Consider the following 27,030-nt stretch of genomic DNA (forward strand, 5'->3'; position numbering starts at 1 on the left):
GGAACATTTTCAGGCAGTTTCTAGTATTTTCAGGATATAAAATTAATGAAGATGAAACAAAGGCTATAGCTGTAAACTTTGTACCCACATGCTAATTGGTCCAGCAGTAGCCATACTCATGGGGACATATTAAAATGGAGTATTTAGGAGTATGGATTAAAAAGAATTCTGTTAGGGCAGCTAAGAATATTGGAGAAGAGACTAAACAAACGATAATATGAAACAAACTGGAAGCTAGTTTATGACTATGGGTAGCAAGATAAAAGCATTAAAACTGTTTAGTCCATTTAGTTTTATATACAGGTCAGACACATTTTTATCAACCAGAGACGTTATGGACAAAAATAAAGACTTGAAGGAATTTATCTGGGAGGGGAAAAGGGCAGAGGTCTGGTGGGATAAGTTGATACTTCCAACAGAATAAGATAATTTAGGATTACTTGATTTGAAGGGATCTTTTAGAGCTATATAGTTAAGCTAATATACATAACACAAGCAAAAAGGTATAAATGAAAGTGAAAAGTTATGATGATAAAACAAATTCAAGAAGTAAGGAGAGAATGGGATTTTAAATCCAGATCCGTAAGGAGAGGAACAACCATTAAGAATATTTTATGTTCATGAAGTGGCAGAACATGGGAGTGGAGAAAGGATGTTTTGCTGATAGGAATAATTGCATTAGGGGTCCAGAGAATAGGCAATAGGGGGGCTGGAATTTATTGGAGAATACTGGCAAAGGAACCAAAGTATTAGGAGCAAATAACTAGCGAAGGGAAAGGTAATAAATGGGGATAGGCTAAGAAGACATTTGGACTGCACGCTGGAGACTAATTTCCCTATAAGGGACTGATATCAAAGTAGGGAAAGGGGTAGGGGAATCCTAATTGAAAGACTTGTTTTGGTAATTTTTAGTTGAATTGAAAATGGAAGCTGATGTTTTAAAAATGAATAATTAGTAGGGCATATAACATTTTGCACAATAACTGTTGGAATTGGAGGAAGTTAGAGATTATCATGAAAAGCAAATGGATAAACAATTCACAAGGAAACAATTAGAAGACTTGCGTATGGCTCTTAAATATGCAACAGAGTCTAGAAGATTTAACATGTTTGTTTGGAAGTGTTTGCATAGGTATTTTTATACTCCAAGCTGACTCCAGAGAATTTTTCTTCAGGTAGATGTCAAATGTTGGAGGTGTGGTGGTGAAGACAGAGGTAACTGGGAACATATGTTTTGGGAGTGTAATGAGTTGGCAGACTTCAGAAATTCCCCACATAGTAGTGTCAGAAATAGTGGGTGAGCAAGTGGGTATAACTAAGGAAATGATTTTTTTGAGCTGGATTACAAGATGTGAATTGCCTAGGCATAGTAAGGCCTTGCTAAGTCTGATTTCCATTTTCTAGTAATTGCTTTTTTAGCAGCCACCAGAATTAAAGTCTAAACAAACAGTATTTGACTATTGTAACACAGATAAAAGAACTGGAATTGGGATCCTTAGGAAAGGGTGTGAGCGAATTACATTGCAAAACATGGGAATCGTGGGAACAATATGTGTGCAGAGTAATGTTTTGTAGGAGGTGTGAGATTTAAGGGAAGGCAGGAATTGAGCAAGTTATGTAATGTTGACTAGATAGTTTCACAAAAAAAGAATCTGGTGTATGTTGTGTCTTTCGGCTTATCCCGGTTAGGGGTCACCACAGCGGAACTCCGGTCCGCTAATGTTTGGTAGAGGATTTTTACGTGCCGAGTTACCAGCCCTGACGCACAACCTTCAACGAAGGCACGCCCATTCACGTATGCCTCCACACAGAAGACGCTCTAGATGAGAATCGAACAGGACAACGTCTTGCTGTGAGGCGACAACGCTACTGCAGCACCACTACCACAATATTTGTAAATAGGAGCTTATTAAAATGATTTGTTTTTTTTAATGAATGAATGTTTCTTGCACCTTAAGTGATTTAATAACGGTGCTACAATTTTTTTTAATAACTCCAGGCTCACAAAATGCTTAGCTTCTCTGATGGCACATTGCAGAACTCTGGGAGTTCATATTTACCCTTACTTTGACTATCTCATTCAGTGAAAACACACAGCAGAGACCCTAGATGACTTGCAGACTACCATAGATTGCTTTCAGAAAGTAGGTCTCACCTTAAATTTTCAAAACACATGAACTCTTCCTCAAACAAGGATCCTATTTTTGTCATTGCTCGTAGATTCAGCCCAAAAGCTCCCTTCAGGATAAGATATCTTTCATGAAAATCTACCTGACCAGCCTGTTATCAAAATTATACATCTTAGGATCATAGGACGTTACTAGGCTAATTGGCATAGGGCCCTTACGAGTGTAGCCAAGTTCTACCCTTATTTCCATGATCAGCACCTAATTAATGCCTTTGTCCAAGATGGACACAGGTGGAAGCCCCCCGGGGTGAATTTATGGTTACCCATCCAATTGTCCAGATGGCATTTGAAGAGGGCTCTTTTTGATATGAAGTGGAAGTCTGTTCCAAAGTTGTAGTAACCTCTGGGAGACAAATCACATACCAGGTTAAGGTCTTTAGAGTGAGTAACCCATGTGCCATTTGACTTGCGGATGTACAGCATTGTCAGTAAAGCAGGGTCAGAGATTGCCTTATATGCAAGGCAGAGATTGCCTCTGAGTAGTCTCTATGAAACAGAATAAAGTGATAGTGATTTCAGACGATCCACAAAGGATAGATGAAGACCTTGAATTTTCCTTGTGAGGAACTTGTGTGGTTTCTCCAATTGTTACAGGTGCTTGGAAAGGTACATACCAAAAGGGACATTGTACTTATTGTCCTGATGAGGGAAGAGTACAGGGAGGTCATAACTTCTTTTTTGTGGAGGCAATGCCCTTACTTATGAGATGAACAATATAGAATGCCCTTCTTACCACTTTGGAAGACATGGTGATCAAATGTAAGATTGCTGTCAACCTGTGTGCCCAGGTCTCTCTCACCACTGAGTGCATGCTTAGAGTGTTGCTATTGATGTGGTAGTTTGGCAAGAACATTGCTGTTACTGAAAAGGATAATAAACTCAATGCAAAAAAATTAATTAAGGCCATGACTTTGGCACCAATCATGTGTTTGTGTAAGACCCTCTTATAGGATGGTGACATCATTTGGAGATTGCATGACCTCTCCCAGTTTGCAGTCATCAGCAAACTTTGTCAAACACAGACCTTTAGTTTTTGCTTGTACTTCTGAGAAATAAATGCCAAACAGTAGTGGTCCCAGGACTGATCCCTGTGGAGCACCACTGGTTACAGGTCTGCTGTTGGAGGTGGATTCCCCTATTTTAACTGTGTTCTGTCAGTGATAACAAAAGACCATCATTGACACAGTTAGCAATCCAGCGAGCGATATAATGGTGAGTTTGTCAATGATGCCTGAGTAGGGGAGAGTGTCAAAAACCTTGGCTAAGTCTAGGTAGTCTGTATGCACAGATTTCACCTTGCTCAGGGCCATGGTGACTCTTTCTAAGAAGTTCACCAGGTTTAACAGGCATGATCTCCCTTTGACAAATCTAAACTGAATAGGGTGAAGTGTTAGGAGATTCCCTGTGTCTTTGTTGATAAGGTGCATGATGATTCACTCCATGGCCTTGCAAATAGGGCTAGTCAAGCTAATAAGTCTATATTTCCCAGGGTCAGTGGAAGCACCACCTTTGTGCAAGGGAATAGTGGTGGCTGTTTTTCCATTCAGCTGGGACAAAGCCAGTGCTTGGACTAATTGAAAAGAGTACCAGATGGTATTGCTAATTAATGTTGCAGCCGATGTAGGACGCAGTCTGGGATGTTTTCAGGTCCTATAGATGCTGTGTGTTTGGCCTTAGAGAGGGCGTTTATAACCTGCTGTTTAGCAATACAAGGTAAGGGACAGGTGATAGAGCTGTCAAGGTGTATGTGTGGTGGGGACAAGGGAGTAAAGCTTTCGCAGAACCTGTTTGCCAGCAGGTTAGTTATGTCCACAGGCTCAGTATATGTGATATCATAAACTAACAGTTCGGCACAAATCTGGGCCTTTCCTTTTATGTTACAGATATAACTAAAGAATGCCTTATGGTTGTCCTTAGTTGAGTAAGCTAATATGGATTCTTAGTTTGTTTTGAGGATGTTACAGGAACTCTTATTTGCTTGTTTAAGCTGAGGAGGGAGTGTTTCCAGTTTAGGGCTCACTCTCTCTTACTCTTAGACAGCAATTTCTTCCTCTTATTGTAAATCCTATTAATGACAGTTGTCCACCAGGCAGATTTGCTGTTTCTTGAGGAGCTTGGTTTGGTCCTGTCAGGTATGGCCGAGTCAATGCAGTTACACAGGTTTTTGTGTAAAGCACTGAAGGAGAACTCTGCATAGTTCCCAGTTCCATGGGGGAGGGGGGGGTGCAGTAAAGCTATTTATACTATTCCGTAAAAGGTTATAATGTGCTTTGGAGAAGTTTTTTTACTTTAGTTGCTGCTGGGGGGTGATAGTTACTTCGAATGACACTGATCTGGGGTCAGATCTCAACAGGGAAGACCTCACAGTGGGGATGCTACAGTGGTCCTCCATATTGGTAAGCACCACATCCAGGATGTTGGCACCCCTTGTGGGGGCGTCAACCAGCTTGTCCAGGGCATTGGAGTTAACAAAGCTAAAAAACCTTTGGACAAGTGAGTTTGACAATGAGTAATTTACCCGGTCACTGGATGGGTAATTAAAGTCACCCAAAACCATGGTGTTTGGATGTATCTTGATAGACTCAAGTAGATCCAAATAGGCAAATGAAGTAGATCCAAATAGACAAAGTGGGTGTCCTGATTCAAGGAGGGGGTCCTGTAGCTGGCAATGACTTGAATAGGTGTTCTACCAGCAGTTAATTGCACCTGAAGTAACTCCAGGGAATTGTACTGTTTAATCAATCTGGAGGTGTATTTATCTTTAATGAATATTTGATACACTGGCTCTGTTCATTTTCATGCCTTCAGTTTGTGGCCTGAACTTGTGGAAAGAAGTGTAACCTGGTATGGCTGGTGTGGGGAATTCCTGAGGATTCTGGGTTATGTAGCTTCTTGCATTCTCATGTTTTCACTTGCAAAATTACACATGGGAACTTTAATGGTTCCTAAAAATTGTTTGAGAATAGCACTCTTAACTCCTGGATACCTTATTGCCTCTTCTTCCATGCCTGAAGAAGGTGCTGCTGTGATGGAACAAGTCCATATTGCAGAGATCATGGTCAAATTACTCTTTACCAGAAACAGACAAGACTGTCACTATAGACAGTACAGACATAGCTGGGCATTTGGACACAACAGCATCGAAAACTGCATGTAAACCAGAAGGAGCTACTTTCAGCAGAGTTTGTCCAGGGACCATTAAAATATGGACAGACAACACCACAGTGGCATGGTACATAAGCAAGGGAGTACCCTGTTTTACTGTTTGTGCAGTCTCTCAAGGAAGATTTGGGTGCTGGCTCAAGAACTAGGACCAATTCTCATAGCATCTTACATTCTGGGTCAAAACAATACCCTTGCAGATTCTTTAAGCAGGGATCTTCTAGATCCCCTATGAATGGATGCTGAATAGAGAGGTGTTCCTGGACTTAACTTTACAGTGAGGTCCCGTCATTAGACCTGTTCACCTCTCGCCAAAACAAATGACTGCAAAAGTTTTGCTCCAGCACTCAACAGACATGGACTTGGAAAACTGATTCTTTCTCTTTTAATTGGGCAAACCTGTTCTCGTATGCATTCCCACCCTTTCCTCTGATTCCTAGGATACTGAAAAGTCAGGGCAGACAGACAAATCATGATCCTAGTGGCCCCCTTCTGGCTGAGGCAGCACTGGATCTGATGTCAATTTTCATTCATTCTTCAACAATTGATTTTGGATGCAACCCTCTGATCTATCTCTGCCCCTTTTTACAGGTCATTGATACTTGAAACTCTCAAGCTACCTGTAATGATCTAGTCCCCTACCATACCTCAGATCTCATTTGCCGCCTTCACGTACGGATGTGTTCACTGTGAGCTCTCGAGCTTTAGTGGTTTTCTGCTTTGATAATTGAACAAATTGTTTATTTCTTTCAATATCTTTATGCTTGGTATTTGTATACATTAATTCCTCCCTTATCGTACATTTGATTTAGTGTAATTTAATTTGATTACCATTATTGATTAATTTCTGTCTTTTCCATTGTTGGTAATTGTTTTTCTCTTTTCTTTCACTCTTTCTTTCTGTTTAAAAAAATAATATGTAAGGAGTATGGGCATAATTTCCCTCTGTCTGATGCCTATGATTCCTGTGTTTGCTTGGGCCTGGCACACTTAAAGGTATTGTGTGATATTTACAAAGGTTTGTGAAGGCCTTAGTTGATCAGAAAAAGAAGCTTATTTTGAATGGTCTTCTGCCGATGACCTTCTCTGAATCATTATCTGGAGCTCAAACCTCCGTATCTGACAAAAAGGAGCACAGAAAGTGGCTATTGGACCTTTCCGGATCCTTTACTCCATCTTCTGATCCTATCATGGAGACAACAGGAAAAGTATCAAAACGGTCAGATTTGAAGACTAAATCTTTGGATTCGTCTGGATCAGATGCCTGACTTGTTTCATCGGATCCCATACTTTCGGATCTGAAAACACTCCCTCGGACTCTGTATGCATCCTTCCTGGACCCTGTTCTTTCCAGGCTGCCATCAACTTTTTTTAGAGATAAGCCGCCATTCTAGGTCCCCTTCAGTGGCTTCCTCTTCTCATTCTTCCAGGAGCTTCCCTGGAGCACTCTGCCTTTGAGGTGGTGGAGAGTGTGTTCTCTGCTTCTAGAGGATGGACAATTCCACCCTTCAGATCTTCCTTCTGGATCCCATATCTCAACATTCTACCCAGCAGGATATACTTATATCTTCTGATACTTCTCAGGAACATCCTACCAAAGAAGGCCATAGGAAGACAAAGTGCAAGAGGAGATACTTAGGCTTTCCTCAAGAGCCGGTCAGAGAAGATACAGATTTTGATGAGAGGGAAAGGTCCCCAAGATCACCATCTGTTGACATTTCCTTTGGAGACATTCTGCAGATTCTTAAGCAGAAGGGTGGTTGGTCAACTAATAAACCCTTCCCAAGAGGAATTGGTACTCCTGGAAGCCTTTGGGTTTGGCCCATCTACCTCCTGGGTGACTCTGCCTGCCGAGGAATTCATTGATTTGATCTCTAGGCTGGCATATGAGGAACCCGACATTGAGCCAATCTCCAATAGACCAGACTGGATCCTGGCACCACTGAAAGGAAGAGTTTTGGAGCGAAGTAATACCATTACATGCTGTGGTCGTAGTGGCGGCCACAAAGAAAGAACTTGAACAGAGTTCATCTGTTAATCCCCCTGTCCAGGGCATTGGACAGATTTGTGAAACATATGTACGCTTCAGCGACCTTTACAGACAGGTCACTGAATTATTTGGCACACTTTACTGGACTTCAGAGGGACTTGATTAAAGAACTTTCCAAATCCCTCTCTGTGACCAGTACTTCTAAGACACAGAGCTCTGTTGCCTCACAGTTGGCTATTCTGCAATCTATCACAAATTCATCCATGAAGCTCATTTCACATGCATCTGCAGGTACCTCAAGGGTGGGGGTGGGGGGGGGGTTCAGGCATTTCCATTAGGAGACATGCCTGGATGTGCCTGTGTGATTTCGTAGTGTACTTGAAGTCCTCCATCATTGCAACCTTTGACAGAAGTACTTTGTTTGGCTCTAAAGTGAAAAACTTTCTAGGTGTGAGCAGGGTGTTAAGACACTGCCTGCAGTGGACATATGTTTTTTTGAGTGCTCAAAGAACCTTCTCTAGGAATCATTGAGGTGGTAGAAAAATGTGGTTCAGAAAATCCCAGGGTCCTTTCCATGATCCACGTGGGAGATAGAGTGCCCCCCTCTGCCCTTGGAGGAACTAATGGAATATACTGCCCACTTGGCAGAGGAGGCCCGCAGAACCAGGGGTCCAGAGATACCTTCTGTGACAGACCCTACCAGCACTCCTAAAAGGAGGCACAATTGTCCCATCTCTGAAAGCAGTCGGGGGGGGTCTCTTTCTGCACCAGAGAGCCTGGCTAGACATTACAAAAGATACATGGGTGCAAAGGACTATTTCCAGAGGTTATATAATTTTCTTTTCCCTACCCCTCCTCCAACAACGAACAGAATTCAAGATGTTCCATCTAGTCAGAAGAAACCAGCAGCTCTAGAAATAAAAAAAGCTTCTAGAAAAAAGTATCATCCAAGAGGTCCACCCAGACCATAAAGATTTCAGAACTTACTCAAGATTCTTTTTAGTGCTAAACAAAACAGGGGACTGTAGACCAATTTTGGATAATTGCAATCTGAACAAATCAGTTCAGTGTACAAAGTTTCAGATGATCACAGTTCATTCCATTTGCCTTTCCTGCACAAGGATGACTGGATGTGCTCAGTAGATCTTCAGGATGTGTACTGTCACATAAAAATGAACAGACAATCCAGGAGATACCTAGACTTCCAGCTGGGATCCAGTCATTTAGAGTATTGCCCTTTGGCCTCACCACAGCCCCCAGGATGTTCACCAAATGCATGGCAGTAGTAGGAGCTCACTTGAGACTGCAGGGATTCTTGGTGTTTCCATACTTGGATGACTTGTGCATAACTGCTCCGACCAGGCATCTTTTGATAAAAGCACAAGACTATGTACTCTGGATTTGATCTCATCTAGGAATTACCATCAATCACAACAAATCTCAGCTAGAACCTTGTAAGACAGAGTTCATAAGGGCCTTGTTCAATACAGCGTCAGTAGCAGCCTTCCTTCCCTTAGTAAGAGTACAAACCATTTGATTTCAAGTCAAAAAGATAATTCAAAATTCTTCTCTATCAGCTCGATTTGATTCTACAAGCCTTGGGGTCAATGTCCACTGCAACAGTTCTAGTTACGCTAGCAAGATACCATATAAGAGTTGTTCATTGGACCTTAGCAACTCAGTGGTCCATTCTACACTAACCTATGTCCTCTCAGATCAGTATAACTCAGGCATACAAAAAGTACCTCTTGTGGTGGATTCGCTCAGATCAGATATTACAAGGTTGTCCCTTCATTCTTTCTTAGCCCAAAGCTATAGTGACCACGGACGCTTCCCAAATTGGATGGGTGGAGGGGGCACTTCTTGGGAAAGACACTCCAAAGCACTTGGTCCCTCGAAGAGGCCAACATGAATATCAGCATCCTGGAAATGAGAGCAGTACTCCTAGAGTTGCAGGACTTTGAAGATTCTCTCCCTTCCAGGACTGTTGCGATTCACATGGACAATGTCAGTGGTATGGTGCAAACAAGGAGGAACCAGATCTTACTTCTTGTGTCAAGAAGCTCTGAGTGTGTGGCAGTGGGTGATTTCATCCATTGATTTCTGATAGCAGCGCACGTTTCAGGGAATCCAACAAGATAGCAGACAAGTTGAACAGGGCCATTTTATTGCCTCATGAGTGGTTTGTCAGCATGTGATTTGCGGAAAAGATATTCCACCAGTGGGGCCAACCTTGCTGCTACCTCTCTGCATCTCCCCTCAACAAGTACAGCAGTGTTTTTGCCATAACCCCCCCCCCATCAGGGGAATCACTGAGAGACGCAGTTCTCTACATTTGGCTTCCTGGTCTCCTCTCTGCTCATCTCCCAACTCCTCTAATCCCTTTTTTTCTCCAGAAAGCATCTTGATTGAAGAGCAAAATCATTCTCATTGCCCCTTATTGACCTAGTCAGATTTGGTTCCCTTTCTTTGGCCTCATCTAGTTCACCCTCCATGGATTCTGGATGCAATTCAAGACTACCTCTTTCACCTGACAGACATGATTCACCCAGACATTTTAGGCCTAAAGCTGACCACATGGTTTCTCCACTTCCATTGATAGCCAGACAACCCAGGGTCTCCTCCCCTGTCTGTCACATTCTTTTATCTTCCCATAAAGCTTTCACTAGGAAGATTTACAGATGTAGATGGAAAAGATTTGTTTTTTGGGCATAACAAAAAAGACATTGACTCTTTTATAGCACCAATACATAAAGTTGTTGATTTTTTTACCTACAATCTTTAATGAAAGGACTAGTTCCTTGACTATTCAAGTACAGCTAGCTGTCTTTTCTAATGTTCATATAGGAGTTGACGGTTCCACATTAGCTTCTTCAAAACTTTGTAAGTAAGGCATTTATAATGAGCCCCCGTCTTCTGAGACCACCTTTTAAAGATTGAACTCCATGGGATTTTAATTTTGTTTTACATGCTTTGAGTCAGTCTCCTTTAGAACCATCAGCAAAATGTGAACTAACATTTTTAACCTGGAAATGTATCTTTGTGGTAACTATAACCTTTGCTCTGAGTCTCTGAACTTCAAGCTTTGTCTAAGCCTTCTTATTCGGTATTTCATAGAAATAGGGTAGCACTATGAACCAACCCTGTCAGAATCAAACAAAAATCAGTCTATTAATCTTCCAGTTTTCTTTCCAAATTTCATGAACAGAGGAGAATACATGTTACATTTGTTGGATGCTCACAGTCATGTTCCTATTTGCATAGGACAAAGAATTTCAGAAAGACAGAGCAATTATTTGTTTCTTTTGTGGAATTGAAATTGGGCAAGCCAGTTGCAGAAGTAACTTTAGCCAGATAGTTAACTGATTGCATCTCCTTTGTCTATAACGAATTGTGTCTGTCGTTGCCAAAACCTTTGCAAGCTTGTTCAACCAGGTCGATGGACATTTTTTATCCAGGTTTCCCATGGATGATATCTGTGCTGCTGCATCTTGGGCTGATCCTCATAACGTTATTACTCATCTGGTCTAGAGGGGAAGAGCAAATTTCTGCTCAACAGTGCTCAGGAATATCCTTAGAGTCCTCCTGGGATTTAGGTAGCTGGGGACTCTGTTCCAGTTGTTGAGGAATGAATGAAAATTGACAGTCATCAGAATAAGAAGTTATATACTCACCCTAACATTCCATCTGTGTTGTCCATTTTCATTCTTCAACTCCCCTCCCTCCAACCCCCTACCATTTGTTTTTTGACTTCTGGAAGAACGAGAAGATAATCAGGGAACTAATGTTCCTGCCTTTGAGCTTCAGGTGTTTGTTTCTCATCCTAGTGTTTCTAATGTTTTGTGAAGCTATAAGGCCAGCAAACAAGATATGAGGTATGATAGGGAACAAGAGAATTATGGGTAAGGGAGGAACTTGAGCGTTTCCATATCCATGAGCTGTAAAAAGCACCTTAGTTGGTTTCAAATCCAGTTGTTGGAAAAAATGAAAATGGACAACACAGTTGGAACATTATGGGGAGTACATAATTTCTTTTTCTTCCATCTCTTGACCCTCATTGAGGGGAAATTCCACACTGTATCACAGGGAGTAGTTGTTTTCAGTCAAGCCAAGGAATCTGTATTCCATCTACACTTGGGTCTACTTTATTTGCCCGAACTTTCATTTGACCGACACCCATTTCCCCGAGACCAAATGACCGACACTTCATTTGACCGACAAGTATTATTGGCAAGAAAATGGGATATGCCCCCTTCCCCACTGCAGTGCGACCCTGGAGTTAGAATATATAGTTAGGGGGGGTGTGGGGGCGAAGCCCCCCACTTACTTGTGTTACTAAGCAAAACTAAAAATAATATGAAATTAAGTGGGGGGCTTCGCCCCCCACAACCCCCATTGTGGAGGGCTGTGCCACCCACACCCCCCTAAGTATATATTCTAACTCCAAGGTCGCACTGCAGTGGGGAAGGGGGCATATCCCATTTTCTTGCCAATAATACTTGTTGGTCAAATGAAGTGTCGGGCAAATGAAGTGTCGGGCAAATGAAGTGTCGGGCAAATGAAGTGTCGGGCAAATGAAGTGTCGGGCAAATGAAGTGTCGGGCAAATGAAGTGTCGGGCAAATGAAGTGTCGGGCAAATGAAATAGACCCCTACACTTAGATAAACACAGATTAACCGCCTGGAGGATTGGGTTATGACACCAAGAAATGTTAACTATGCAATGGAAGTGCTTTCCATTCTAAAGTAGGCAAGGAAACCCTATACCAGAAAGTCATACCTGGCAAAATGTAAGAGATTTTCCATCTGGTGCCACAGCAAGAACAACAGCCTTTGTCAGGCAGACATTAGTTCAGTGTTTGAGTACCTTACAGGCCTGTTTAGACAGGGGCTTTCCTGCTTCAGTATTGAAGTACATGCACCTGCCATCTCAGCTTGTCTGCACTGTTCTCCATTATCTTCTCTTACTCCACATGAAACTTTTCATAAAAGTGGTGAGTCGCTTGAAACCACACAGAAGGAACCACATTCCTGCCTGTGATCGAGAAACTCACCTTGTCCCCCCCCGAACGAGCAGCCTTTGCCTGTCTAAAGATGCTCACTTGAAACACTATATTATTTTTTCCTCATAGCTGTCACCTCAGAAGGGAGGGTCTCAGAGCTTCAAGCCCCTCTGTGTAAAGAATCTTTCACTTTAATTCACTGGGATAGTGCAACTCTTGGAACAAATCCATGTTTTATGCCTAAAGTGGTATCAGAACTTAACTTTAATCAGAATTTGCTAGGACCATTGTTCAGGGGATCCTGGATTCTTATCCTTCCACCTCCCAGGTAAGGTAAGCTTTGGAAATCTCCCCAAAATACCACCGAGGCAGTGAGAATGATTAACATAGTACAGTTGCATAAGTTTTACTTACCTGTAACAGTAGATGTTGGAAGTTCTGATTGCCTCATTGGCAGCACCTGCCTTCCCTCTTCCAGATTTTGTATAGTTGAAGTGGTCTTCGATCTCTTTGATTTGATGGTTAGATTTGTGTTTTGTATGGTATTGTGACTGGCTGGGAATTTAGTGTTTAGATGATTCTGGCTTCAGGTGTTTTCCTGTCCTTTGTGCGACTGAAAAAGCCTGAACTCTCACTCCTTGTTAAAGCGGAAGGCCTCAATCCTGGGATATGCTCAGCTGTCACAGGAGGAGAGAGGGAAAGGAGTCTGAGCTTTTGAAAGTTGGCCAGTATTGGGTTACCTTGGCAGATAACCCTAAATCTATTACAGGTAAGTAGGACTTTCATAACTGTACTTTTACTTCATTGTGATCCATCTGTAATCAGCTGGTGTACTGTTTTTGTTAGCATGCTATCTTTGGGAGGGACATCTGCACGTGTAATCTCTATATGAAGTGCTGGGATTGCACAATGGGCAAGAGTGCATATATGGTCCAACCTAATTGTGTAGCAGTTTTTATTAATCATTAATGGTTTGGTATACAGTTCTACTACATACTAGTCCTAACATAATGTAAATATGTTTTTTAGCAGTAAGATAGTATTTGTCTCAAGTTTTTATTGCACATAGTTTGTCTGAAAAATTCTTTGTTGCATTTGTTATCTGATTGAATGATCTGTTGAATTTTTAACTCATTTGATAAGATGTATTGTATTTATTTTTGCTAGTTTTCCTGCAAAATCCATTAATTGGTTAACCAGAATCTCTGGCTTATCCTTTGGGTAAGGGAAATGGGCAAACTTACTGGGCAAGGGGAGTAGTTTGCCATCAGGGATGGTGTTTGCAGAAAACAGACTGAAATGCATCAGCGTCCATGGAAAAACAGGTAGCACACTCCTTTAGTGCAGAAGGTTGTGTGTTCTTTTCCAACACCAGGTAGGGTTACTGCACTCATTAGTATGTTATCCTTCAGATGAGACATTAAACCAAAGTTCTATCTACTTGAGTTGGTGGTAGCTCAGGTGGATATATAAAATTCTGTGGAACCTATTGGAGAGTAAGGAAAAATTTCCCAATGCCCTGGCCAAATTTCCTCTAGTAGTATACATACCCTGTCAGTTCTTCTCCCCTGAAAACAGACCATTAGCCTAGTTAGACTAATCTGGACAACAAAGGATAAATAAAGTAAAAATTTGAAATAAGTGAATAATTATCTTGCCATCTCAGATCCTTTGTAGGATTGCAGCACTGAAGCATTATTAATCAGCTTCACTTATAATTTTACTACCGAGTATAGAAGCCCATACTCTTGCCCCCCCAAACTTGCACATTGCTTCATTATCCTTCTCCCTCCATTTCCCCTCCACTTTTTTTATTATTCTTCCACTTTCTTTCCCAATTACATATTTCCCCGCACTGCTAGTTTTTGCCTTTTTTGAAATATATTCTCTTTCACCATTATTTTTTTATCTATTTATTCTACTTTTGAATAGGGATTTTTTAAAATTCCCAGCCTCTCTCTACCTTCTTTTTCTGTCTCACACCTGTTCACTGATACTGTTAGGCTCACTATATAGAGTCAAGCCATACCTAACCAATGCCGCTAGACCTTCCATGGCTAGGACTCCTGTACTCTCTACCCTTCTTTATGCCTCACCAATATTCACTATTCTGAGAAAATCAGATTTAAACAAACTGGAGTCCTGCTATAACAAAATCGCAAGATTTGCTACTAACATTCCTTACAGATCACATCACTGCACAGCACTTCGTAAACTAAATTGGATCTAACTACCTCATGTACTATCCCTCAACCAACTAACTTTTGTTCATCATCTTCCACCATCCAGTCAACTGTCCGTCACTCAAGAGCCTACTCAGACAGCAGACCACTAAGATCCTCCAACAAACTACTACTCAAAGTAACTCAAATATCCAAGTCCTGGAATTCCATGCCTCAGACAATACTAAACTCTAGCAATAGATCCATATTTAAACTACTGTTTAAGAAACGCCTAACCAGCAACTGGCTTTGCTCCTGCACTAATCCAGGCTGATCATTTTGTCCTTCTTTTTTCTTACAACCAAAATACCTCTTCCTTAATATAAGTTCCAAACTATCCCTTCTCTAACTGAATTCCAATTTCTCTGTACCTACCTCAAGCTCACTACTCCTCTTACCTCTATCTACTTAGCTCAAGCGTCTTACAGTGCATTATATTCCCTCTTCCTTGTACTTCACCTGAATATTCCCTTAGCTATCACTGTTAAGAACAAGTAACACTAACATCACAACAATGTGCTAAATTTTTGATGTTCTTTAGTCCTATCTCGCCTTCATTCTTACTGATGGGATTCGAGCCGATCCTCAGCTCCGACTCTGCCTATTTGCAAGCTCGAAGTCTTCTAGTTGGCTTGTGGCTAGGTAGGTATCCCATGGTGCACCAGTACAATCCCCAGATCTTGTTTGCCGCGTTGACGAGTTCGGATGTGCTTCTTCTTGGCCGTGGCTAAGTCTTACACATTTTGTTCTAAATTTTGGATAAAACTTCTATTTTCACTTTTTGATAGTGTTATATAGCATTTTATAGCTATAGTTAGTGTAGTGTTTGCAGTTAAATAGCGTTTATCAGAGTGCCTTTTGTGTGCAATTTCTTTGAGTACAGTTGGCCGTTGGCCTTATAGTACTGTGGTATTCTCTGTGCCAGTTGTTTCACTGCTTTGTTTTATATATATATATATATATATATATATATATATAATCATCTATATTCCTTGTTTTCATATTATTGATATTAGTAGTTGTAGGCGCCTTTTGCGATTAGTTAGGCTGTGTGTGCTTTCTTAAATATTATAAGTAATAATTTACTTGCGGAGCTTTCCGCTTGTTGATATTTACTGTTATTAGTGTTGCAGACAAAACGAGGTTCTGCTGACCTTCTTTCTCATTCTTTGTTTTTTTCCACAAATTAGACTTGTATTCCTGTTCTAGTGTGTGTACGAGGCTCTCTACTTGTTTCTGTACCCCCTAGGTCCGTTTTAGTTAGAAGACCTATTTTCCTTTTTCACTACCAGGGCTAGGCCCATTTAAGTCAGAGGACCTAGTCCTCGTGGTGTCTCTTCAGCGGTTCCTTTAGAGCTAGGCCCATTAAAGTTAGAAGACCTAGTCCTCCCACTTTCCTTCGTGTGTGTGTGGGTTCAATCTTCTGTGAGATGTCTAAGGAAGTCCAAGACCATAAGCCATCTGGCTTTAAAAAATGCGTGAAATGCTCACAGAAGATGTCTATAACACATGGCCACAGTAACTGCGTGTACTGTCTGGAGGGCTATCCACTTACAGGAAACTTGCTTATTTTGCCACTCTTTTAGTGCTAGGGTGGTGCAAGAGAGAAAAAATAAGCTCATACTAAAAGGTCTCCTAAAGCCTTCCTTTTAGGAAGATGTGGCTAGCTCTTCCTCCTCTGCTAGATCTCAGGGATCTAAAAAGTAGAAATCCAAATCCTCTAAGAGGCCCTCCCTGGAGCCGGCTAGTGTCTTGTAGCCACCTCTTAAAATTACTAAGGCTGACAAAATTACTGCCTCATCGGCCCCACTGAGTTCGTAGCCAGTCGAGGGTTCTACTACTGTGGTTACAGGGTCGGCACCAAGTAGTTCGGAGCTGACCACTCTGAGAGTATTTAACGGAGCTGGTCTATGGATCCTTTACCGGTCTCCCCTATATTAAGGTCACCCATATTGCAGAGATCCTGTTCTCCTACTCTGTCCTCCAGGTCTTCCAGGAGTTTATTGGAAGAAGATGTGGAGAGGGTAGTGCTGAGACTTTTGAAGTCATTTGCCTTACCTATATTGTTGTTGGCTCTGACCCAGTCGGTTCTGGGGCCACTTGAGTTCGTCCCCCCTTCAGTGATTCCTACTCCGAGCCATGCTGGTCTTTCGGAGCCGGAGTGTTTGGTACCGCTGTTGGAACCCTCGGTTCCAGCTCCCCCTGAGGTTGTTTTGGAGCCTTGGTAGACATCTTGGAAATCCTTAAGCAGTGGTGCAGCTGGCCCACTGTCACCCCTTCTGATGAGGAGTCGGTGTACCTGAAGGCTTTCAGGTCTCAACCTTCAGCTTTTTGGGTGTCTCCACCTTTCGACGAACTGATGAAGCTCGTTAGTCGGAAGGTGTGGGATACTCCTGATGCTGTGGAGCCAGTCCCCAGGAGACTAATAAGTTTTTTCTATGCCCAGGGAAAAGGAATTTTTATCTAAAGGTGTTCCCGTAGATGCCATGGTGGTGGCGGCGGCCACTAAGAAGGAGCTAGTGGAAACTTCTTCTTCTGTTCATCCACCGAATAAAGAGTCTCGAATGATGGACAGATATGGGAAGCGTATCTTTTTATCAGCGGAATTTACTCTTAGATCGCTGGACTACCTTACACACTTCACGAGGCTTCAGAGAGATCTCCTTAAGGAGTTTGGAGATTCTCTACAAGGTAGATGCACTGAGGGAGTCCCTGACAAGGTGTCTGTCCAGTTGTCCACCTTGAACTTTATTGTCAAATCGTCCATGAGGCTTATCTCGTATGCAGCCAATGGAGCGAGTAGAGCAGCTGGTTCAGGAATTTCTCTAAGACGTCATTCCTGGTTGCATTTGTGTAATTTTGTGGAACTGTTCAAGTCTACCTTTACCAATGCCTCCTTCGACGGTTCTTCATTGTTTGGACCCAAGGTAAAGAACACACTCATCCGGTGCGAGCAAGAAGGAAAAACACACTCTGCCATGGGAGTACGTCTTACTGTCCACTCTAGACCATACCCTAATGGTCAGAGAGGTGGTAAAATGTGGTTCAAGAAGTCTCAGAGGTTTTTCCAAGATGCACAGGGTGACTCCTCCTTCAGAGGCAGACGAGGAGGAGGAAATGGTAGACATCGCCCTAGAGGCAGAGGCAGACCGCAAAGCCAGGGAGGCCGCGATTCATTTTGGGCTTGGCCTTACCAGCACGCCTGATGTGGGGCCCAACTGTGCTTCCCTTGAGCCGGTCGGGGGTTGCATTTCTTTGTATCCAGAAGCCTGGCTAAGTATCACTCAAGACAAATGGGTACAAAGAATTATTACCAGAGGTTATGTATATCCTTTTCTCTGCCGCCTTATGTTCCCAAGAGGATCCCGGATGTTCCACCCAATCACAGGGATCAGGCAACTGTAGAGGTCAACAAGTTGCTGGCAAAGAGTCATCCAAACCGTCCCAGCAGACCAAATAGGATCCGGAACTTACACCAGATTCTTTTTAGTGCCAAAACGTACAAGGAACTGGAGGCCCATCTTGGACCTCAGCAGATTGAATGAATCAGTAAAGAAGGACAAGTTCTGGATGGTGACACTGCAGTCTGTACTCCCGTTACTAGGGAATGACACTTGGATGTGCTCAATAGACCTCCAAGATGCTTACTACCACATAAAAATGGACAGGGCATCGAGGAGTCATCTATGCTTCCGGCTGGGAGCCAGCCACTACCAGTTTTGTGCTATGCCCTTTGGTTTCACCTCAGCCCTCAGGGTGTTAACCAAGTGTATGGCAGTAGTGACAGCTCACCTGAGACATCGAGGATTCCAGGTGTTTCCGTAACTGGACGACTGGCTCCTGACCGCCCCCACCAGGCATCCACTTCTTCAGACCAGGGACGCTGCCATTCAACTTTGTGCCCAGTTGGGGATTACCATCAATTGGGAAAAATCTGCCTTATTGCCCTCTCAATTTGTGATTTTTGTAGGCACAGAGATGGACACAATAGACATGTTGGCTCGTCTTCCAGTAGAAAGGGCACAGAATCTGATTCTTCAAATTCATCATCTTCTCCCACTATGAAAAGTCAAGGCCAAGACTATTCTGAAGCTTCTAGGGACCATGGCTTCCACCATACTACTAATGCCACTAGCCAGACTACACATGAGGATTCTTCAGTAGCTGCTGTCGTCCCAGTGGTCCTTTCAACATCTACCATTATCTCATCACATACTGCTGACAAACTCTTGCAAGAAGGACCTCATTTGGTGGACCAAACCCAGTTAACCACAGGCACTTCATTTGTCCCTTTCCAACTCGTTGCCACTGTGACCACGGATGCCTCACAGATGGGGGGGGGGCATTATCTAGGCAGGACTGTCTAAGGCACATGGCAAGATCATGAGGCTCAACTGCATATTAACGTTCTAGAGATGAGGGCGGTGCTTCTGGCGTGGCAAGAACTTCACGACCTTTTGCCTCTTGGGACGATTGCAATACAGCCAGACAACATGTCGGTAGTATGGTATATCATCAAGGCGGAACCAGATCATACCCACTCTGTCGCGACTCCATTCAAGTTTAGAAATGGGCGATATCTTCACAGCATTTTCTGGTGGCAACGCACATTCCAGGGACAACCAACGTGATAGCCGACAAACTCAGCCGGGTAATTTTGATGCATCACGAGTGGTCTCTGAAACAGGAAATAGTGTAACAGATTTTTCGCAGATGGGGACAGCCTTGCTGCGATCTCTTTGCCAGCCTGATCAATGCCAAATGCTGCAGTTATTTCTCCCTCATCCCCCCTACGGGGGAGTCACCGAGAGACACACTTGTTCATGATTGGCCCCGGGTCTCCTTTATGCTTTTCCTCCCTTTCCTCTCCTACCCAAGGTTATTCAGAAAGCGAAACAGCTGGGAAGCAAACTGATCCTCATTGCTCCTTACTGGCCTCATCAGGTTTGGTTCCCTTTTCTCGGGCTGCTTCTCCTAGACTATCCTTGGATTCTGGACCTAGTGCCAGATCTCTTGATGCATATGTCAGGCTCGCTTCTTCCCGCTTTACACACCCTCAATTTGACAGCTTGGCTGCTCCAGTTCCATCCCTAGTCAGGCTTCACGACTTCTCACCCTCCGTGACTCATATCCTAACGTCATCTCATAAACCCTCCACTAGGAGATTATATTCCAGTAAATGGAGGAGATTCTCTGTCTGGGCTGAGAAAATTAATGTTGTCCCTTATACCGCCTCCATTCTGGTGGTTTTGGACATCCTGTCTGAGCTTTTCCACCAGGGATCTGCAGCTGCCACTATCCGGGTTCAATTGGCAGTGATTTCTAATTTTCATCTAGGCATACAAGATTCTAATCTGATGTCACATAGGCTGTGCAAAACCTTCCTCAAATGTGCCACTTTTAAGACCCCCATTTCAGGAACCTGTGGCTTCATGGGACTTGAATTTTGTGCTATCCAAATTGATGTCTCCGCCCTTTGAGCCATCTCATTCATCGCCTTTGAAATTTCTGTCTTGGAAGATCTTGTTTCTGGTGGCAGTCACATCTGCCAGACGGGTGTCAGAGTTACAAGCACGGTCTGTAAAACCCCCTTATCTGATTTTTCACAAAGGCAGAGTATCTCTTCGTACTAATCCATCCTTTCTCCCCAAGGTCTGTTCCCATAGCACTTTGAACCAATTCATAGAACTTTCAGTGTTCTTCCCAAATCATTCCAACGCAGCAGAATACAGATTTCATAAGTTGGATGTTCATAGACAATTACATTTTTATTTGCACTGGGCTAAGGAATTCAGGAAGTCAGATCAATTATTTATTTCATTGTCCGAATCCAGGTCAGGTTTACCAGTTTCCAAAGTGACCCTCTCAAATTGGATCTCTAGCTGTATAGCTTACATTTACACCTCTGAGGGGAGGCCTTTACCTTTCAAAATGAAGGCTCATTCTACGAGATCTGTGTACCTCTGCAGCCTTTCAAGCCAGGGTCCCACTTGATATCTGTGCAGCAGCAACTTGGGCTACTCCTCACACATTTATTACTCATTACAAATTGGATTTAACCTCCAGGGGTAGAGCATCCTTTGGTTCCACAGTACTCAGGAGTATTTTTCCTTGAGCCACCCAAGAATAAGGTGCTAGGGACGCTGTCCCATCAGTAAGAATGAAGGCAAGATAGGACTACAGAACATATACAAGTTATGTACTCACCATAATGGTCCATGTTTGTAGTCCATCTCGCCCTTCATTCTTACAAACCCAACCTCCTACCCCCATCCTGGAAGCATCTGGAGACAGAAAAATGTCATCATCACTTACTGGAGACCTTTTATTATTGGGTTCTTTCTGTATGCTGGTTATTTCTCCTAGTTAACAGCAAACAAAATCTGGGGATTGTACTGGTGCACCATGGGATACCTACCTAGCCACGAGCCAACTAGAAGACTTAGAGCTTTTGGCCGAGTCGGAGCCGAGGATCGTCTCAGATCCCATCAGTAAGTATGAAGGGCGAGATGGACTACAAACATGGAACGTTATGGTAAGTACATAACTTCTTTTTTATATACCATATATGTATCGCATAAATATTTACCACCAGTGCCATAAGATTTACCTGCTGATCAGTCATTTCTCTATGATGGACAAGCTATTTCATGTTAGTTTAACATTTTTTCCATTCTGTAGTGCTCTCTGTTTTTATTTTTTATGTATAAACTATTAACTATCTATATTTACCAAAGTGATTTATTCTCTATTATTTCTTGTATTGTTTTTTTGTAAAGGAGCTGTTTTCCCTGGGCCACTGGCCCAGTCGGACATCCTGGTTAAAGAAATGTAAAATAAAATTAATAAAAATAAATTGTGAAATTTGTTCTGAGTGTAGTTTGTTAAATGTGTTTTATGTTTGAAATGTTCCTGTTGAGCTTTATCAACCCTGGATCATTTTTCTCTCTAGGCATATGCTAGGAATCAGTTATGGGTAGACCCTGGGGAGTAAATGGAGTACATTTTTCTGCAGCAGAGGGAGTTAAACAATTTCTTAGCCAGAATCTCTAGCTTAACCTTTGGGTTGGAGAAATAGTCAAAGTAGTTGGGCAAAGGAAGTTGTTTGCTGTCGGACTGCTTTTGGGGAACACATGCTGATATGCATATAGTTATACTGCATGATCATAAGTTGGCACTTCATAGTAGTTACTCTTTTCTTTGTGTGCTAACTCAAGGGTCTGTAGTTCAATACTGACCTCTCAGTGCTGTGCTGCCACGGTAGAGTTTGCATGTTCTTTACTCTTGTTTTGTTAACTTTTCCAGGTATTTTGATTTACTTTTGTCTCACAGTACTGTACTGCTGAAGTGTTTTGGCTGCTTTAAGAGCATTTCTAATATTTGTCTCTGTTTTGTCCATGGATTTCTCACCTGCCTTTTTTTTTTGGCTGAGTGGTATTTACCCAGGTAATAAAATAAAGTAACCGAGTTAGCGCTTAAATGTTGTTACTGTTTGGGCAGTGTCTCTGCCTGTAGCTAGATTAAGTTGTGGACAGTTTCTGTAACTCTTCACATCTCCAGGCATCTAACATTATGCTCTGTACATATGTTTGTCCATGCCAGGAGATCAAACAGTTCCTCGAGTGCTTTAGCTTTTCCTTGCTTCTCCACCCTGGCAAATCCCTGTGCTATAGAATATGCTGTTGAATACAGGTCATTTGCATTACTGCTTGCTGTACAGTATGTAATAGATCCTTCTCACTTTGATGCACAGAGCTTGAAACCCTAGTAATGACTACAAACTTAGTTTAATAGTGAGATGCTTGATTTTTTCCCATACCTTTCATTTCTGTCATTTTTGCTGATCTATATTTAGGACCAAGAGCTTCCTGTCAGCAGAGTTGCCATCGTGGGACACTCAATGGGAGGCCTAGTTGCACGTGCTCTGCTTACGCTGCAAGACTTTAATCCAGATCTGATAAGCCTCATTATAACCCAAGCTACACCTCACATTGCACCAGTGCTGACAGTAGATCGTTATTTGTTAGGTAAGCATTATTTGCCAGAGTGGTGGTTTACTCTTAGCATTGACAGACTTACAGGGCCAAATGTGACATTTATTTATCTAATTTTTTTTAATAGGGATAATGGACTGAATCAAATGGAGTCATTACAGTTACTGCCCAAAGAGATAATGCATGAAAATGTTATGCATATACTATAAACTGGGACAGTTTCAGGTAGAATTCAGACAGCAAAAAGTTTATGTAGGCAGTAGACACAGCAGTACTTTGTGGAATTTTCAGAATATAAAACCACAGATAATTGTCTATTATATGAAATTTAGGAGAGCATTTGCATTGGTATTTGTTTTAGGTGATAAATTGATCTTAAATTCTTTAACTTAATCAGTTTGGAATTGTGTCAGTTTTAATCAGTCACAGATTTTTGACTCTAACCAACAAAGGTATGATTACTGGCTTTTAAAATACTTGACTGGCATCCAGTAAAGCTGTTTTATTACAATTCGATCTTAGTAATAATTTTATTAGGCCTTGAAAAAAGGCAAGAGGTAGAAAATGTCTCAGCTTCAGAAGCTTAAATATTTAGGATAGACATACATGCAAAGATCTGACTGCTGTTTCACTGGAAGCCATTTGGCTGTGTGTCGAGTGATAGTGATGCTCCATTTTGGGGGGAGAACAGAATGAATCTTCAGTTTTTGTATTAGAAAGGACTTGAAGGTAATACAAATTCCAGAAAGAGGCATAAGTAGTGGTGGGGTGATGTTTCCTATAAGCTTGTTCAATTTTTTTCCTAGTAGTTGGAATAATCTCTAATGTGAGGAACCTACAGCATTTCCAGTTACAGAAAATGGTTTTGTTAATTTTAGATTTGACATTCCAAAGTGTACTCCCATCAACAATGTGGTGCCCAGCCAAACCCCCAGATACATAAAGAAAGAGATAAGTTTCAATGTCCCTATTAGCTGTCGTGACCAGTCCCTAACCTGATGGAAGTTGCTTCATTCTGGTGGAGACCAAAAGGCAGCACTTTGGATTTCCCCATTAAACATTTGTTGGTTGTTTAATGATAGTGTAGTAAGCAGTCCGGGACATGATGAAAACCAATTTTAATGCTTAAATAGGAGGCAGATGATTTTTGTTACAGGATCATTTATTTGATAAGGAGAGATACGAATTAGTTAAAGATTGTCAAGTAGTTAATAAAAAGTGCTAAGGAAGAGGTCGGAAGACCAAGCCTTGAGGAACTCCAGAATTTGCATTAGCTAGCAAGGACTGGAAGGACAACAATTTTGATTTGAAAAGGGCTTTTGAAAAGGCACTTTGAAAGAAAACTGTTAACATATGATCTAAAATCTTGAGACTTCATAGAATCAGAATTCTATGATTCTTAGCCAAAAGCTTTTGTTTAGATCAGCAAAAAGTACACATGTAAGGTACCACAAATTCATGGTGGAAATAAATAAATTTGAAAGGGTCCATAAAGCCATGTGATGATCATCATATTGATCACTGCTGCAAGAAGCATTAGCCGAAGAGATAACAGCTGGCCAGCTTCTAAAGCTTCAGGGCACCTTCCATGTGCTGAAACTGTCAGACAGCTTGAGTGGAGCTGACTAAAGTACAACTTTTTGAGACAGTCCCTTCATAACTGCTGCCAGAGAGTAAGCTCATTTGAGGTTTTTGTGGATCGATGATTGGCTTGGGCTGTTTCTTTTCGGGGGTGGGGGGGGTGCGGGGGTAACTTCCATTTAATAGTTTTGCTAATTATTTGCACTGTCCTCTTCAGGAAAGTTATTTTAATGCTAGGAGTTTGTGTTTTACTGGGCTGTCAGGAGACTGTACTGTACATTTAATTTTTTCCCCCTATCAGTTTAAAAGTTGTTTAAAGTAACTGAAACCCATTTTTTCTGTGGAGAAATTGTGTTCATTTTACATTGTGGGGCTGACATAGTGTGTGCTTTTTATTATTTTTTTGTCTGGGGGAAAATGACTTTTTTAAAGGCACCATTTTCGTCTTGACCATTGAAAAACTTTTGATCCCATGGGCAGTCCTCTTTCAGCCACAAAAAAAGTTTAACCAAACAGGCTTTGCCAGCACAACAGGCTAGCAGTTTGCCTTAGCCGCATGTGGGTGACTCTGCTGTGGCCATTTGTTATATCTTAGACATGTCATAGTTTACCCTAAATCCCTGATGTGTAGCACCTACAGCCACTGTGGACTGGGGAGGTTGGCCACGTCCTCTGTGGATTTTGGGGTACTCTCATTGGGCAAGTGAGGGCCACTTTTGTCAGTCCTAGGAGAAGGAACAGGGAAGGCTTCCCTGTTTTGTCAGAATGTTGTTCCCCTTCCTGGGGAAGGTACTGCTGCCACTAACACTGTAGGCCCCATTTTTTTTCCTGTCAAAAAGAAGCAGAAAGTTAAACGTGCATCTATTCCTCCTCAAATTTCCTTAGACAAGAGTATTTATCTTGGTCTGGCTCGAGGTTTAAATTCAGACAATTGATCCTTTTTGTAAGGTAGTTTCTAGTAAAAGAAAGAGGAATGCTTCCTTTCCTGAAGAAATTCAAGAGTCTGAGTCTGGACAGGAGGGTGAATGGACAGGTACAGGGTTTTCCCCTTAGCTTTCTGATTCAGGCTCTGAGGAAAGCTCTGTTTCTGATTCTCCTTTGGGGGGTGTCTCTTTGAGACTATTTTTGGAATGTGCCAGTATTTTCAGTGGGAGAACAGTGAGGTTACTTAGCCTCTCAGAAACTGCTATGAGCTATTTCAGAAAGAATTTCCAGAGCCTGCACCCATTCCTCCAGTTGTCTCTGCTGTGGAGGATGTGTTTGTTATTACCTGCATTTTTTATAACGGTGAGTAATCTAAAAAGGCAGATGGGATATATAAAGTTCTTCAATCTTATGTTTTTATACACTCTTCTCAAACCTGATTCAGCAGCTGTAGCTTTAGTTAATCCTTCTGCTGCTAAGTACTTAATTCCAATCCTACTGTTTCTTATAAGGATGGGAAGGGATTATTTAACTCATCTAATTTCGGCAAGGAACAAAATAAGCAGTCTCAACAAAATGCAGATAAACGTTTAAGAAGTTGCAAAGGGGAAACTCCCAAAACTAAGGACAGTCCAATAAGTCAGAATGATTGTTTAAGAGACTTTATTCCCCTCTCCCACCCTCTCAGCTCAGTTTTGTCTTTCATGAAGTCTGAATCTCCATTCACATTTTTCTTTTTTATTTGGCAACGCTAGATTTCTGTGTGATACTTTAAACCTCTTGCATCAGAGGCATCATGGGGTATTTGCAAATCACCCCATAAGAATATCAGGTGTTTCAGCTAAATGGCAATTCTGAATGTCCATGACTTTTTCTTTTACTTTCATTTGGAAGTCTATTTATGGACAGTTTCAGGCCATTAAAGCCAAACCCCTCTAACTGTGGACATGCATGTTTCTACCTTCTTATGACGGCATCAGCACAGCATAAGAGGAATGTTTGACCTTTGAAACACAGGGTTGTCATACCCAGCTGATATCCATAAACATTAGGGTGTCTACAAAATATCTCAACTAACAAACTAAAACAAAGAGTAAAAAGGTCACACAGATAACCAAGTGGTTAAAAAACACACAGAAAAATCTAGCAAAGCAGGGGTGATTTGCATATATCCTATGAGGCCTCTGATGCAAGAGGTTTAAGGTATCACACAGAAGTCTAGCTTTGCTAGATTTTTCTTTTTGTGTTTTTTAACCAGTTGGTTATCTGTGTGACCTTTTTACTCTTTGTTATTCTGTTTGGCAACGTTTAGTTTCAGTCAGATGTGTTCTGAAGATCATTAGTATAAGGTTACAGATGGCAATAGGAGGAAGTTCCTCATTTCCAGGGGTAATTCCTCATCCTCCATATTAGTCTCATTTCCACCTGTCCTTTACCACATGTTGTTCCAGGGAATGATAGAAATAGTTCCCTCTTCCCCAGTGGAAAAGGGGTTTTATTCAAAGATGCTTTTAGTGCCAAAGAAATAAAATGCTTGAAGACCAGTTTTGAGTCCTTTACTAAACTTATTTTTGATAGTGCCGACTTTCAAAATTATGCCACTTCTCAACTTGATACTTCTTTTTCCTCATTCAAGTTTCCTGGTAACACTAGATTTAAAAGATGCTTATAGAGGTAGCAACATCTTTAACCTGGTCATTACTAACATGGGCGACCGTTGCTCTACACCAATAGTCAACTCCTCCCTGGTTAGGTCTGACCACAAACTAATCACCTTGGAAATTCACATCCCTCCCACCACCCCGCAAAGGTAACCACCATGAAATATTTCTCCAAAGCTAACTTTGGGCTCCTAAAAACAGAGGTGGCTAACTTCACGGCACCCATGCAAATGGGGAATAGTTGCATGACCGCTGAATCATACACCAATGCACTGTATGAATACGTACACAAATACATGGAGTTCG

General features: G+C 41.9%; 1 protein-coding gene across 1 annotated transcript in view; it reads left to right on the plus strand.

The window, feature by feature from the left end:
- The window catches only part of PGAP1 (post-GPI attachment to proteins inositol deacylase 1), a 2,682,422-nt gene that overhangs the window by 35,468 nt on the left and 2,619,924 nt on the right, over window positions 1–27,030 (plus strand). Inside the window, exon 2 of the mRNA XM_044060619.1 lies at window positions 22,420–22,591. Within this exon, the coding sequence (XP_043916554.1) occupies window positions 22,465–22,591 (127 nt within the window). The 5' untranslated portion in view covers window positions 22,420–22,464. The remainder of the gene's footprint in view (window positions 1–22,419; window positions 22,592–27,030) is intronic.

Source organism: Protopterus annectens, chromosome 2.part0 (assembly GCF_019279795.1).
Source record: "Protopterus annectens isolate FY-2018-M chromosome 2.part0, PAN1.0, whole genome shotgun sequence".
Taxonomy (NCBI): Eukaryota; Metazoa; Chordata; order Ceratodontiformes; family Protopteridae; genus Protopterus; species Protopterus annectens.